Source organism: Globicephala melas, chromosome 7 (assembly GCF_963455315.2).
Source record: "Globicephala melas chromosome 7, mGloMel1.2, whole genome shotgun sequence".
Taxonomy (NCBI): Eukaryota; Metazoa; Chordata; class Mammalia; order Artiodactyla; family Delphinidae; genus Globicephala; species Globicephala melas.
This window is the reverse complement of record NC_083320.1, coordinates 14,200,941-14,215,524: the sequence shown is the minus strand read 5'-3', so window position 1 is coordinate 14,215,524 and position 14,584 is coordinate 14,200,941. Positions and strand designations below refer to the sequence as shown.

The 14,584-nt window shown below is 43.9% G+C and overlaps 1 protein-coding gene across 2 annotated transcripts in view; it reads right to left on the bottom strand.

Annotated features, from left to right (window-relative positions):
- SERPINE2 (serpin family E member 2) overlaps positions 1-14,584 on the bottom strand; it is a 79,958-nt gene that overhangs the window by 22,626 nt on the left and 42,748 nt on the right. For both annotated transcript variants that reach the window (XM_030834501.3, XM_060301782.2), the window contains exons 2-3: positions 10,243-10,523; positions 6,972-7,199 (exon numbers count right to left, since the gene is read on the bottom strand). In XM_030834501.3, coding sequence (XP_030690361.1) covers positions 6,972-7,199; positions 10,243-10,501 — 487 coding nt within the window. In that variant the 5' untranslated portion in view covers positions 10,502-10,523. The remainder of the gene's footprint in view (positions 1-6,971; positions 7,200-10,242; positions 10,524-14,584) is intronic.

The window sequence follows — 14,584 nt, the reverse complement described above, 5'->3', positions numbered from 1 at the left end:
AAGAGGCAAGAGACTTTTACGTCCCTCTTTGTTTCCTGGTGCACGAGGAGAGGGGATTAAGAACGCTGCTTGAGAGAGCTCCAGGGACGGGCGCGAGCCGCGGCTAAAAGTGCGGAGCCCAGAGACAGACATGAGACGCTAGGGCCGCTGCTGCCGCCACCGGGAGGCCTGTGTGCGAACACAGGTCACTAGCCACACGCCCTTCCGGGGAGCCTGTGCAGCCCGCCACTGCCAGGGTCCCGGGATCCAGGGACAACTCCCCCGGGAGAACGCACAGGCGCGCCTCAGGCTGCAAAGTCTCGCCGGCCTCTGCCGCCGCGGGCCCGCCCCACACTCCGTGCCCCTCCCTACCCCCGGGCCTGAGTGAGCCAGAGCCTCCGAATCAGCGGCTCCTTTAACCCCGTCCTGTTTGAGCAAAGAACAGACGCCCTCCGGCGACCTACACGCACAGGCGGGGCTAAATCCAAAGCTGAGCCCCTGGGAGCTGTGAGAACAAAGAAGAGAAAGGGAAATCTCTCCCAGCAGCATCAGAAGCAGCGGATTAAAGCTCCACAATCAACTTGATGTACCCTGCATCTGTGGAATACCTGAATAGACAACCAATCATCCCAAATTAAGGAGCCCTGTGGATGAAAGGCTCTTGGTGCTGCAGCCAGGAGTCAGTGCTGTGCCTCTGAGGTGGGAGAGCCAACTTCAGGACACTGATCCACAAGAGACCTTCCAGCTGCACATAATATCAAACAGCAAAAATTTCCGAGAGATCTCCATCTCAACGCCAGCACCCAGCTTCACTCAACGACCAGCAAGCTACAGTGCTGGACATCCTATGCCAAACAACTAGCAAGACAGGAACACAACCCCACCCATTAGCAGAGAGGCGGCCCAAAATCATAATAAGTCTACAGACACCCCAAAACACACCACCAGACGTGGACCTGCCCACCAGAAAGACAAGATCTAGCCTCATCCACCAGAACACAGGCACTAGTACCCTCCACCAGGAAGCCTACACAACCCACTGAACCAACCTTAGCCACTGGGGACAGACACAAAAAACAACAGGAACTACGAACCTTCAGCCTGCAAAAAAGGAGACCCCAAACACAGTAAGATAAGCAAAATGAAAAGACAGAAAAACACACCGCAGATGAAGGAGCAAGATAAAAACCCATCAGACCTAACAAATGAAGAGGAAATAGGCAGTCTACCTGAAAAAGAATTCAGAATAATGATAGTAAGGTTGATCCGAAATCTTGGAGATAGAATGGACAATAGAATGGACAAAATGCAAGAATCAGTTAACAAGGACCTAGAAGAACTAAAGATGAAACAAGCAACGATGAACAACACAATAAATGAAATTAAAAGTACTCTAGATGGGATCAATAGCAGAATAACTGAGGCAGAAGAACGGATAAGTGACCTGGAAGATAAAATAGTGGAAATAACTACTGCAGAGCAGAATAAAGAAAAAAGAATGAAAAGAACTGAGGACAGTCTCAGAGACCTCTGGGACAACATTAAACGTACCAACATTCGAATTATAGGGGTTCCAGAAGAAGAAGAGAAAAAGAAAGGGACTGAGAAAATATTTGAAGAGATTATAGTTGAAAACTTCCCTAATATGGGAAAGGAAATAGTTAATCAAGTCCAGGAAGCACAGAGAGTCCCATACAGGATAAATCCAAGGAGAAATATGCCAAGACACATATTAATCAAACTGTCAAAAATTAAATACAAAGAAAACATATTAAAAGCAGCAAGGGAAAACAACAAATAACACACAAGGGAATCCCCATAAGGTTAACAGCTGATCTTTCAGCAGAAACTCTGCAAGCCAGAAGGGAGTGGCAGGACATATTGAAAGTGTTGAAGGAGAAAAACCTGCAACCAAGATTACTCTACCCAGCAAGGATCTCATTCAGATTTGATGGAGAAATTAAAACCTTTAGAGACAAGCAAAAGCTGAGAGAGTTCAGCACCACCAAACCAGCTCTACAACAACTGCTAAAGGAACTTCTCTAGGCAAGAAACACAAAAGAAGGAAAAGACCTACAATAACAAACCCAAAACAATTAAGAAAATGGGAATGGGAACACACATATCGATAATTACCTTAAATGTAAATGGACTAAATGCTCCCACCAAAAGACACAGATTGGCTGAATGGATACAAAAACAAGACCCATATATTTGCTGTCTACAAGAGACCCACTTCAGACCTAGAGACACATACAGACTGAAAGTAAGGGGATGGAAAAAGGTATTTCATGCAAATGGAAACCAAAAGAAAGCTGGAGTAGCAATTCTCATATCAGACAAAATAGACTTTAAAACAAAGACTATTAGAAGAGACAAAGAAGGACACTACATAATGATCAAGGGATCGATCCAAGAGGAAGATATAACAATTGTAAATATTTATGCACCCAACATAGGTGCACCTCAATACATAAGGCAAATACTGACAACCATAAAAGGGGAAATCGACAGTAACACATTCATAGTAGGGGACTTTAACACCCCACTTTCACCAATGGACAGATCATCCAAAATGAAAATAAATAAGGAAACACAAGCTTTAAATGATACATTAAATGAGATGGAGTTAATTGATATTTATAGGACATTCCATCCAAAAACAACAGAATACACATTTTTCTCAAGTGCTCATGGAATATTCTCCAGGATAGATCATATCTTGGGTCACAAATCAAGCCTTGGTAAATTTAAGAAAATTGAAATTGTATCAAGTATCTTTTCCGACCACAACGCTATGAGACTCGATATCAATCACAGGAGAAGATCTGTAAAAAATACAAACACATGGAGGCTAAACAATACACTACTTAATAACGAAGTGATCACTGAAGAAATCAAAGGGGAAATCAAAAAATACCTAGAAACAAATGACAATGGAGACACGACGACTCAAAATCTATGGGATGCAGCAAAAGCAGTTCTAAGAGGGAAGTTTATAGCAATACAATCTTACCTTAAGACACAGGAAACATCTCGAATAAACAACCTAACCTTGCACCTAAAGCAATTAGAGAAAGAAGAACAAAAAAACCCCAAAGTTAGCAGGAGGAAAGAAATCATAAAAATCAGATCAGAAATAAATGAAAAAGAAATGAAGGAAACGATAGCAAAGATCAATAAAACTAAAAGCTGGTTCTTTGAAAGGATAAACAAAATTGATAAACCATTAGCCAGACTCATCAAGAAAAAAAGGGAGAAGACTCAAATCAATAGAATTAGAAATGAAAAAGGAGAAGTAACGACTGACACTGCAGAAATACAAAAGATCATGAGAGATTACTACAAGCAACTCTATGCCAATAAAATGGACAACCTGGAAGAAATGGACAAATTCTTAGAAAGGCACAACCTGCCAAGACTGAATCAGGAAGAAATAGAAAATATGAACAGACCAATCACAAGCACTGAAATTGAAACTGTGATTAAAAATCTTCCAACAAGCAAAAGTCCAGGACCAGATGGCTTCACAGGCGAATTCTATCAAACATTTAGAGAAGAGCTATCACCTATCCTTCTCAGACTCTTCCAAAATATAGCAGAGGGAGGAACACTCCCCAACTCATTCTACGAGGCCACCATCACCCTGATACCAAAACCAGACAAGGATGTCACAAAGAAAGAAAACTACAGGCCAATATCACTGATGAACATAGATGCAAAGATCCTCAACAAAATACTAGCAAACAGAATCCAACAGCACATTAAACGGATCATACACCATGATCAAGTGGGGTTTATTCCAGGAATGCAAGGATTCTTCAATATACGCAAATCAATCAACGTGATACACCATATTAACAAATTGAAGGAGAAAAACCATATGATCATCTCAATAGATGCAGAGAAAGCTTTTGACAAAATTCAACACCCATTTATGATAAAAACCCTGCAGAAAGTAGGCATAGAGGGAACTTTCCTCAACATAATAAAGGCCATATATGACAAACCCACAGCCAACACCGTCCTCAATGGTGAAAAACTGAAAGCATTTCCACTAAGATCAGGAACAAGACAAGGTTGCCCACTCTCATCACTCTTATTCAACATAGTTTTGGAAGTTTTAGCCACAGCAATCAGAGAAGAAAAGGAAATAAAAGGAATCCAAATCGGAAAAGAAGAAGTAAAGCTGTCACTCTTTGCAGATGACATGATACTATACATACAGAACCCTAAAGATGCTACCAGAAAACTACTAGAGCTAATCAATGAATTTGGTAAAGTAGCAGGATACAAAATTAATGCACAGAAATCTCTGGCATTCCTATACACTAAGGATGAAAAATCTGAAAGTGAAATCAAGAAAACACTCCCATTTACCATTGCAACAAAAAGAATAAAATACCTAGGAATAAACCTACCTAAGGAGACAAAAGACCTGTATGCAGAAAATTATAAGACACTGATGAAAGAAATTAAAAATGATACAAATAGATGGAGAGATATACCATGTTCTTGGATTGGAAGAATCAACATTGTGAAAATGACTCTACTACCCAAAGCAATCTACATATTCAATGCAATCCCTATGAAACTACCACTGGCATTTTTCACAGAACTAGAACAAAAAATCTCACAATTTGTATGGAAACACAAAAGACCCCGAATAGCCAAAGCAATTTTGAGAACGAAAAATGGAGCTGGAGGAATCAGGCTTCCTGACTTCAGACTATACTACAAAGCTACAGTAATCAAGACAGTATGGTACTGGCACAAAAACAGAAATATAGATCAATGGAACAGGATAGAAAGCCCAGAGATAAACCCACGCACATATGGTCACCTTATCTTTGACAAAGGAGGTAGAAATGTACAGTGGAGAAAGGACAGCCTATTCAATAAGTGGTGCTGGGAAACTGGACAGCTACATGTAAAAGTATGAGATTAGATCACTCCCTAACACCATACACAAAAATAAGCTCAAAATGGATTAAAGACCTAAATGTAAGGCCAGAAACTATCAAACTCTTAGAGGAAAACATAGGCAGAACACTCTATGACATAAATCACAGCAAGATCCTTTTTGACCCACCTCCTAGAGAAATGGAAATAAAAACAAAAGTAAACAAATGGGACCTAATGAAACTTAAAAGCTTTTGCGCAGCAAAGGAAACCATAAAGAAGACCAAAAGACAACCCTCAGAATGGGAGAAAATATTTGCAAATGAAGCAACTGACAAAGGATTAATCTCCAAAATTTATAAGCAGCTCATGCAGCTTAATAACAAAAGAACAAACAACCCAATCCAAAAATGGGCAGAAGACCTAAATAGACATTTCTCCAAAGAAGATATACAGAGTGCCAACAAACACATGAAAGAATGCTCAACATCACTAATCATTAGAGAAATGCAAATCAAAACTACAATGAGATATCATCTCACACCAGTCAGAATGGCCATCATCAAAAAATCTAGAAACAATAAATGCTGGAGAGGGTGTGGAGAAAAGGAACACTCTTGCAGTGCTGGTGGGAATGTAAATTGATACAGCCACTGTGGAGAACAGTATGGAGGTTCCTTAAAAAGCTACAAATAGAACTACCATATGATCCAGCAATCCCACTACTGGGCATATATCCATAGAAAACCATAATTCAAAAAGAGTCATGTACCAAAATGTTCATTGCAGCTCTATTTACAATAGCCCAGAGATGGAAACAACCTAAGTGTCCATCATCGGATGAATGGATAAAGAAGATGTGGCACATATATACAATGGAGTATTACTCAGCCATAAAAAGAGACGAAATTGAGCTATTTGTAATGAGGTGGATAGACCTAGAGTCTGTCATACAGAGTGAAGTAAGTCAGAAAGAGAGAGACAAATACCGTATGCTAACACATATATATGGAATTTAAGAAAAAAAAAATGTCATGAAAAACCTAGGGGTGAAACAGGAATAAAGACACAGACTTACTAGAGAATGGACTTGAGGCTATGGGGAGGGGGAAGGGTAAACGGTGACAAAGCAATAAAGAGGCATGGACATGTATACACTACCAAACGTAAGGTAGATAGCTAGTGGGAAGCAGCCGCATAGCACAGGGAGATCAGCTCGGTGCTGTGTGACCGCCTGGAGGGGTGGGATAGGGAGGGTGGGAGGGAGGGTGACGCAAGCGGGAGGAGATATGGGAACATATGTATATATATAACTGATTCACTTTGTTGTGAAGCTGAAACTAACATACCATTGTAAAGCAATTATGCTCCAATAAAGATGTTTAAAAAAAAAAAAAAAATTCAAAGACTGGTCAATATTATGATATAAACTGATCAAAAGAGAAATAAATCATTCCAACTGACTTTAAAACATCAAAAAAAAAAAAAAAAGAATGTATTGTACAACACAGGGAATAGAGCCAGCATTCTATAATAACTATAAATGGAGTATAACCTTTAAAAATTGTGAATCACTGCACTGTACACCTGTACCTTATATAATATTGTACATCAATTATACTTCAATGTAAAAAGAAAGAGGCAAGGAAGGCGTGGGGAGAGCTCAATCCCGAATCTTAAAGGCTGAGAAGCACATTCTGGGCAAAGGGAATGTGGATACAGAAGTAGGAAGGAGTGAGCACTAAAACCTTCGAAACAGACAAGGGCCTGTGGGCAGGGACTCTGGAGATGAGATGCTGCGAAGAAAGAAGAGAGTCTGCAGAGCGGTATTCCGCCCTGCTGCCCGAGAGCCACGGGGAGACAAGTCCCCAGGGGGCACAGGTGATGGCGGCAGGAAAAGGGTAGGAAGGCGGACTGAGCCGTGGGGCTCTGAGAGAGAAAGGGCGGAGCAGTCAGTGGGTCCAGGCCTTTCACAACAGAAGGGCCACCGGACACGCTGGTCCCAATGAGGGTCTCAGAGCCCAACTCACGCTTTCATTCACAAAGTGGAAAACCACGCCCGCTCATTCCCGGGAACCGTGGCCACTCACCCCTGGTCTCGTTCCTAACCCACACGTTGATGGAGTCGCAGGCGGCGGCGGGGTCTTCGAAGTTCGCGTTCCGTACTTCACACTGAAACACGTCTTTGTTCCTCGTGACGAAAGGCACTTCCATCTTAAAGCCATTCTTCACAAACACGGCATTGGCCACCGTCACAATATCTTTATTCTTCTTGGAGACGATGGCTTTGTTGATCTTCTTTAATACTTTACCCACTCCTGAAGGAGAAAGGAGAAAATGCAGCAATATTTCCACAAGAATGTAGGAAGGTTATTATTTTTTTTAGTATCTTCTATATTATGGCAAATAAGAACAGTAGAAACAAAACTAGTACGAGTAGCAAGAGACTAAGTCATCTGCTTTCTCAGTGGCCTTCTGTTAAGAAAAGGGAGGGCGTAGAATGAAGTATAACTATTAATAGCCCCTAAAGATCAATTGCGCTTCTGGCCTCAAAGCAGGCATCTTCCAGGCCTTCTCCACAGCTTCCCCAAGTAGACCTGGCTCTCCTGGAAGACTTTCCTGGCACCAGGTCAATAGGGAGACTGGAAAGCTCTTCAGTTATGTAGCCGTGGGGGAATAAACCAAAGGACTCTTCCTAATGCCGTCTCTCTTTCTTAACAATCTTAAGCGCTATTTCCTATGCCGTCTCTCTTTCTTAACAACCTTAAGCGCTATTTCCTTTCTTGCCAAAGATTTAACAACATGATTTTTCTCTATTTTGGGGAAAAAAAGGTATAAAGTTGAGCATCAGAAAGACTATAAAAAATGGCCATGTGCCACCAACCAAGAACAAGGTGATTTTTACTTGATGCGAAGCTCACAAAGTAAGGGAATCCGTTTTATGGCAACGTAAGCTTTATTTTCCACAGGCCATTCATACACACTCCATTTAGTTTCAGAGCATGGAAAAGAGGGAAATAAGTTGCAAAGGATGAAATGTGTTCCTACTGAGAGCTCGAATTACAGACCTGTCTTACTCGCTTGGGGTCCTTTCAAAATGACACTGTCCTAAAACAACCGGCAGAGTCACCTTGACGGTCCCCTGGAGAGCTGACCTGTCCTTCTTAAATGATGGCAGGTAAGAGCCCCACGGTTTGGCCCTTTGTGAGGCCTCTGGAGACTGCGCCCCTCACGGGTTCTGTGGGGGCAGGCCCAGCAGGAGTGGGCAGGCACGTTGTACAACGAAGGGACCAGCAGACTTCACAGCCCCATCCCGGCACTTGTCCCTTTCAGCTCCTCCACGCTCCCCAGTCTCCTGCCCAGAAAAGATCAGGGCAGATCCTCCCCCTGTGCCCCAGACTGTCCTGCCTCTGCCCTCAACCAGAGTGCCGCTGTCTTGAGTTCTCAGAGGCTGAGCCCAAACCAGGGCCTGAAAACCCACCCGGGCTCCCCCGATGAGTCTGTCATGTGAACTGAAGTCATTCCACAACTCGACTGCTAGTGATTTGGGAGGAAGAAGAGATGGGGGTTGGGGGGAGTGGCCAACAGACCAATATTGTCAAAACTTTAGAAACACTAGTGAAAATGAATGTGGTTCAGCGGGAAGACAAACGACGACAATCCAGTTGCTCTTTGGGAATGGTGCTGGCCGACAGGGCCCGGATGGCGCTGGGAGAGGCCAGGAGCCCCGTGGGTGATTCACTATGAAGTTATAAATCACCAAGAGTTCTGTGGGCTTCCAAGCAAGGGCATAACGGTGTGTTCCAAATATTTAGTCCCCCAGTGCTTCCAACAGGTAAGCAAACTGCAAACTCATGCAAAAGTTTAATGCCGTGTAAACAGAGCGGGGCGGGTGGGCATCTCGTGTTTGCAGCCCCCGGGGGTTACTCTGAGAAGGATCGAACTGGGGCGCAGAGGGGAGCCCTGAAGTACGCACACCCCCATCTCTCCTCCTCTCCCAGCAAAGGCGTCAATGTGGTCAAGATTCCTAGAACTTTATGGCCAGTGGGACTGGAGGAACGTGGGTGGGAGAACGTCCTTGCTTCCCCAATAGAGCAACTGAAACCTGGATGTCAGATGTGACTTGTCAAGGTCACGGCACAGGCTGGTGCCAAGGAAGGCCTCCAAGGCTGGCGCTGGCCCATGCCCAGCACTGTGGAGGGGGCAGTGGAAGGGGACTCGGGTGAGAAACCTGAGCTAAAGCTGAGTGACAGAACTAGGAGATGCAAGCTCTTAAGCTTAAACAGGTAATTAAAATGGGGCTTTCTTTCAAGAAAACAAAACCATTCCTATTGGACCTTACTTTTTTTTTTTTAATTTAATTAATTTATTTATTTATTATTTTTGGCTGTGTCGGGGCTTCCTTGCTGTGCGCAGGCTTTCTCTAGTTGTGGCGAGCGGGGGCTTCTCTTGTTGTGGAGTGCGGGCTCCAGGCACGTGGGCTTCAGTAGTTGTGGCTCATGGGCTCTAGAGTGCAGGCTCAGTACTTGTGGCACACGGGCTCAGTAGTTGTGGCTCATGGGCTTAGTTGCTCTGCAGCATGTGAGATCTTCCCAGACCAGGGCTCGAACCCGTGTCCCCTGCATTGGCAGGAGGATTCTTAACCACTGAGCCACCAGGGAAGCCCTGGGCCTTACTTTTAAACAAACTTCCTTTATAGCTTTTTATTTTGAAATAATGATAGAATCATGGGAAGTTGCAAAACAATATACAAGGTGGTCCCGTGTATTTCCACTTTTCACCCAGTCTCCTGCATGATGGTAGTACAGATCCACAACGAGAAAACTGCCACTGGTACAGTCCCCAGAGCTCATTCACTTGTTTTACATACGTATGTGTGCGCGTGTGCGTGCGTGTGTGTGTGGCTCTATGCAATTTTACCCCCCATGGAGATTCGTGTGTCTGCCACCTCAACTGAGACGCAGAAGGCTGCCCTGGGCTGCCCTCCATGGTCACACCCACCCACCTCCCCAGATTACGGATTTAAAAGTACGTTCACAGCCATGATGCATTCTGAGCACTGTGCAACATAGGGGGGGGCAGACGGGAAGTTTTCTTGTTAGAGATGAGAAAACAGGGGCATTCAAGGGGTCAAGTGACTGCCCAAAGCCCCACAGCTACCGAACGGAGACCAGAACCCAGCTCTCCTAACTCCTAGCATTGCCACTGTGCCTTAGAGGAGACTGGCCCTCAAGCCCAGGGGGCACCAGCAAGACCCCTCCCAGCTGCTCTGCTCCTCTGTGTGGTAAGCAAAGACCAAGCCAGGGGCCCTCCAGACTGGGACTCCTTCAAGTCCCACCAGCCAGGCCCAGGCGCACGCACCATTCACGCCGTATCTCATCACTGTGGTGAGCTGCTTCTTGGTCCTGCCGTCGGCTCCCAGCTGAAGCATCCCCAGGACGGACGCAATCCCGTGGGGGGAAATGACGATGTTGTCATGAGGCCGGGACTTGACAATCTGATTGAACACCTGGATTCCTGTGTCCGAGCCTAGTTCCTCCAGAGACAGGGGGTTGAACTGGGAGCACACAGAGGGCAATGTCACGGTGGCCATGAGGAAAAAGGGAAAATGCCAATTCATGGTTCCTTCTGGCAAGGACAACCTGAAAAATGAAATCAAGAAAATATTTACATTCTACATTTAATGAATACTCAGCTAGATATGATTTACTATACTCAGTGTAACTGAATATCTTTAATATATTCAAGACACAACAGTGTAGATTAGATTGTTTTCCTTTATATATATTTTGTTAGGGGGATGCGGAGCGAGAGGAAGGAAACTTCCACTTGCTGGTCCCAACTCTGTGCCAGACACAATTCTAATCATTCTATCCTTGTTACCGCCCTTCATCCAATCACACCAATATTTACTGAGAGCCTACTGTGTGCCAGGCACTTGTCTAAGTGCTGAGCATAGAAATGTAAGTAAGATGGCCAAGACCCCTGCCCTCCTGGAGTTTATATTCTAGAGGGGAGACAGAAAATAAACCCGGAGGCAATAAAGTCATTTCAGAGAGGGATCAGGCCACAGCAATAAGACACGGTGATGTGAGTGAACGGAGTGGGGGAGCATGGGACAGGACAGGAAGGGAGGCCACCTCTGCAGAGGGACACGCGTGCTGAGAGCTGAGTGACGAGAAAGGGGGGAAGGATGTGCCAGGCAGAAGGACGGCAGGGCGAAGCCCCTGAGGTGGGAACAAAGGTGGATTGTTGGAGCGATGTAAGGGACATGAACGGGAGAGGTTGGGGAGGAGGTGAAGAAGAAAAAGGGGCCAGATCCTGAAGGGCCTGTCACACCAGGTATGGCTCTTGCATTTCATTCTAGGGGTCACGAGAAACCACTGGAGAGAGCTCCCCGCCGGCGCAGTGGTTAATACTCCACGCTCCCAATGCAGGGGGCCAGGGTTCGATCCCTGGTCAGGGAACTAGATCCCAGATGCATACCCCAACTAAGAGTTCACATGCCACAACTCAGGAGGCTGCGTGCCGCAACTAAGGAGCTGGTGAGCCGCAACTAAGGAGCCCGCGAATGAAAACTAAGGAGTCCACGTGCCGCAACTGAGGAGCTGGTGAGCTGCAACTAAGACCCAGTGCGATCAAATAAATTAAGAAAAAAAAAAAAAAGAAAGAAGGCACTGGAGAGTTTGAAATAAGGGAGTGAATCCCTTGGGTTGCTGTGATTATCTTATAACTACATACTTTCTCTTACCATATATATAACTTTCCTAATTAATGAATTGTTAATAAAAATAAATTTAAGTGACACCCTTAAATCTACAAGACGGCAGAACAATTGGCAAATTCATCAACTGTGAACATGGCGTTGTTTACACTGATATTCTCAATTACAGTGATTTTTTTGAAATATGCTTTCTTCCTTGATTACCACTTACTGAGCTTTCTTTGGCTGTGAGAAGGAAGAGGTAGGAAATTTACATGTGTTTATGGAAAAGCAAATACTTTCATTAAATAAGAACTTAGAAGCGGCAGCTGGTAAAACAAAAGCAGAATTTGAGATGTGGCTAATTTGGTTCCTCCCTTATAGACCCAAGCTTCTGATCAGCACAACTCTCCCCAGGAAACAATTTGTCCTCCTGTTATGTGCATTTACATGGGGGAAGTTGGGGGTGTCTGCAGAGAACAAGAAAGAGGGGAGCCTTTTAGAGAGGAGACCTGGAGCGAGGGGAAATAACATCCATGTGCTCCAGGGAAAGAAAGGGCACCAGGACAGCATCGGGCAAAACGGGCACGTGTGTTCCCTTGTCTTCCTCTCTATGTACTTGTCCTTCTTCCCACCCAAGTAGATGTTCAGTAAATATGTGTGGGATCAAACCTGATGGCTGATACACTTTCTATTTTTGTTCATTCTTTTTCACTGCATCAAAATAATGTTTACTGAGCGTGACTAATTTAGCCCTGAGCCTCAGTCGCTCTTAGCTCCAAACACTTCTCAAGCAGAGTGAAATTCACTGGGGTGGAAAGAGGCCTGTCAGCAGAGGCAGAGTTCCCCGCCAGCGCCCTACCGAACACTCAGGGCCCCAAGGTGAACCATTAAGGCCATCGTTCAAGGTGATGGTGCAATTTTCTTATATGTTGGGAAAAAAGCACATTATAAAAAATTTAGAACATTCAGAACTTATCCAGCGCTTAATTGTAAAATGGTTGTATAAACGCAGCCTGTCTAAATTCAAAACATGTAAGTGACCTACATACACTCCCACTTGGGGCTTTCCTATGGCCAGAGTGGCCTGTTTTGACTTTGGCACCTTGGACTGTCTCTAATACCACGACAATCCCCTGAGTTACTTTCAGCCTGTTGGATAATGGAGCGCTTCCAAATCCTGAATGGAAGTTCTACTCATTTGGTCTAAAAATTAGACATTGTGTCCGCTCCCCTGCTTCTTTCTTTCTGGAACTAAACTTCCTCTTTAACATTTAACATACCAGCAAGGCATCATAAGTATAAAACAATTTGTACCTTCTTTGTTACAAATGGCCAAATTCGGTGACTGGCACCAACTTCATCACTCTGAACTGTTGACTCTTGCATTACGATGGCTTCTGGCATCTGCCTTCAGTATGCCATTAGCTATTCTCCCCAAGCTTCCCAAAGAAATCCTCCTGGACCAGCAAATGTTTGAATAAATATTTGAATCTGCATACTCATAATGGACATCATATTGGTTTTGCCTCTGATAGCTTAAAGTTGATTCACCCACATACTATAGACTTATGTAGAAGATTGTAAAATGGGTAGAAAACAACAGTAACGAGAGAAAGCTAAGTTCCAAGGTCTTGGAAATCAGCAAAGACGGTCTCCCAAATAAATACCCACCTTATTTAGCAGAATTTTTCTTGGTTGTGAATTTTTTGCTAAAAGAACAGTTTCATTATAAAGTGGGGGAAGGCTGCCAGGGGTGTTTGTCTTAGCTCCTTGGATTTAGGAGTTTTTGTGAGATGTCTGTGTGTAGTTTCATAACAGTGCATTGGGACAGTGTCAGGGGCTGTGCAGAACTCGGAATCAGAGCAGTTTTTCTTTCTTTAAATTTTTTTGAATTTTATTTATTTAGTTAGTTATACAGCAGGTTCTTATTAGTTGTCTATTTTATACATATTAGTGTATACATGTCAATCCCAATCTCCCAGTTCATCCCCCCCCCCGTGGCTTTCCCCCCTTGGTGTCCATATGTTTGTTCTCTACATCTGTGTCTCAACTTCTGCCCTGCAAAATGGTTAGTCTGTACCATTTTTCTAGATTCCACATATATGTGTTAATATACGATATTTCTTTTTCTCTTTCTGAATTACGTCACTCTGTATAACAGTCTCTAGGTCCATCCACATCTCTGCAAATGACCTAATTTTGTTCTTTTTATGACTGAGTAATATTCCATTGTATATATGTACCATATCTTCTTTATTCATTCATCTGTCAATGGGCATTTAGGTTGTTTCCATGACCTGGCTATTGTAAATAGTGCTGCAATGAACATCGGAGTGCATGTGTCTTTTTGAATTATGGCTTTCTCTGGGTATATGCCCAGTAGTGGGATTGCTGGGTCATATGGTAATTCTATTTTTATCTTATTTATTTACTTTTTAAAATTATTTGTTTATTTATTTATTTTTGGCTCCATTGGGTCTTTGTCGCTGCACACGGGCTTTCTCTAGTTGTGGTGATTGGGGGCTACTCCTCGTTGCGGCGCACGGGCTTCTCATTGCAGTGGCTTCTCTTGTTGCAGAGCAAGGGCTCTAGGCACATGGGCTTCAGTAGTTGTGGCACATGGGCTCAGTAGTTGTGGCTCGTGGGCTCTAGAGCGCAGGCTCAGTAGTTGTGGTTACGTGTCCCCTGCATTGGCAGGCGGATTCTTAACCACTGCATCACCAGGGAAGTCTGGTAATTCTATTTTTAGTTTTTTAAGGAACCTCCATACTGTTCTCCATAGTGGCTGTATCAATTGACATTCCCACCAACAGTGCAAGAGGGTTCCCTTTTCTCCACAACCTCTCCAGGATTTATTGTTTGTAGATTTTCTGATGATGCCCATTCTAATCGGTGTGAGGTGATACCTCGTAGTTTTGATTTGCATTTCTCTAATAATTAGTGATGTTGAACAGCTTTTCATGTGCCTCTTGGCCATCTGTATGTCTTCTTTGGAGA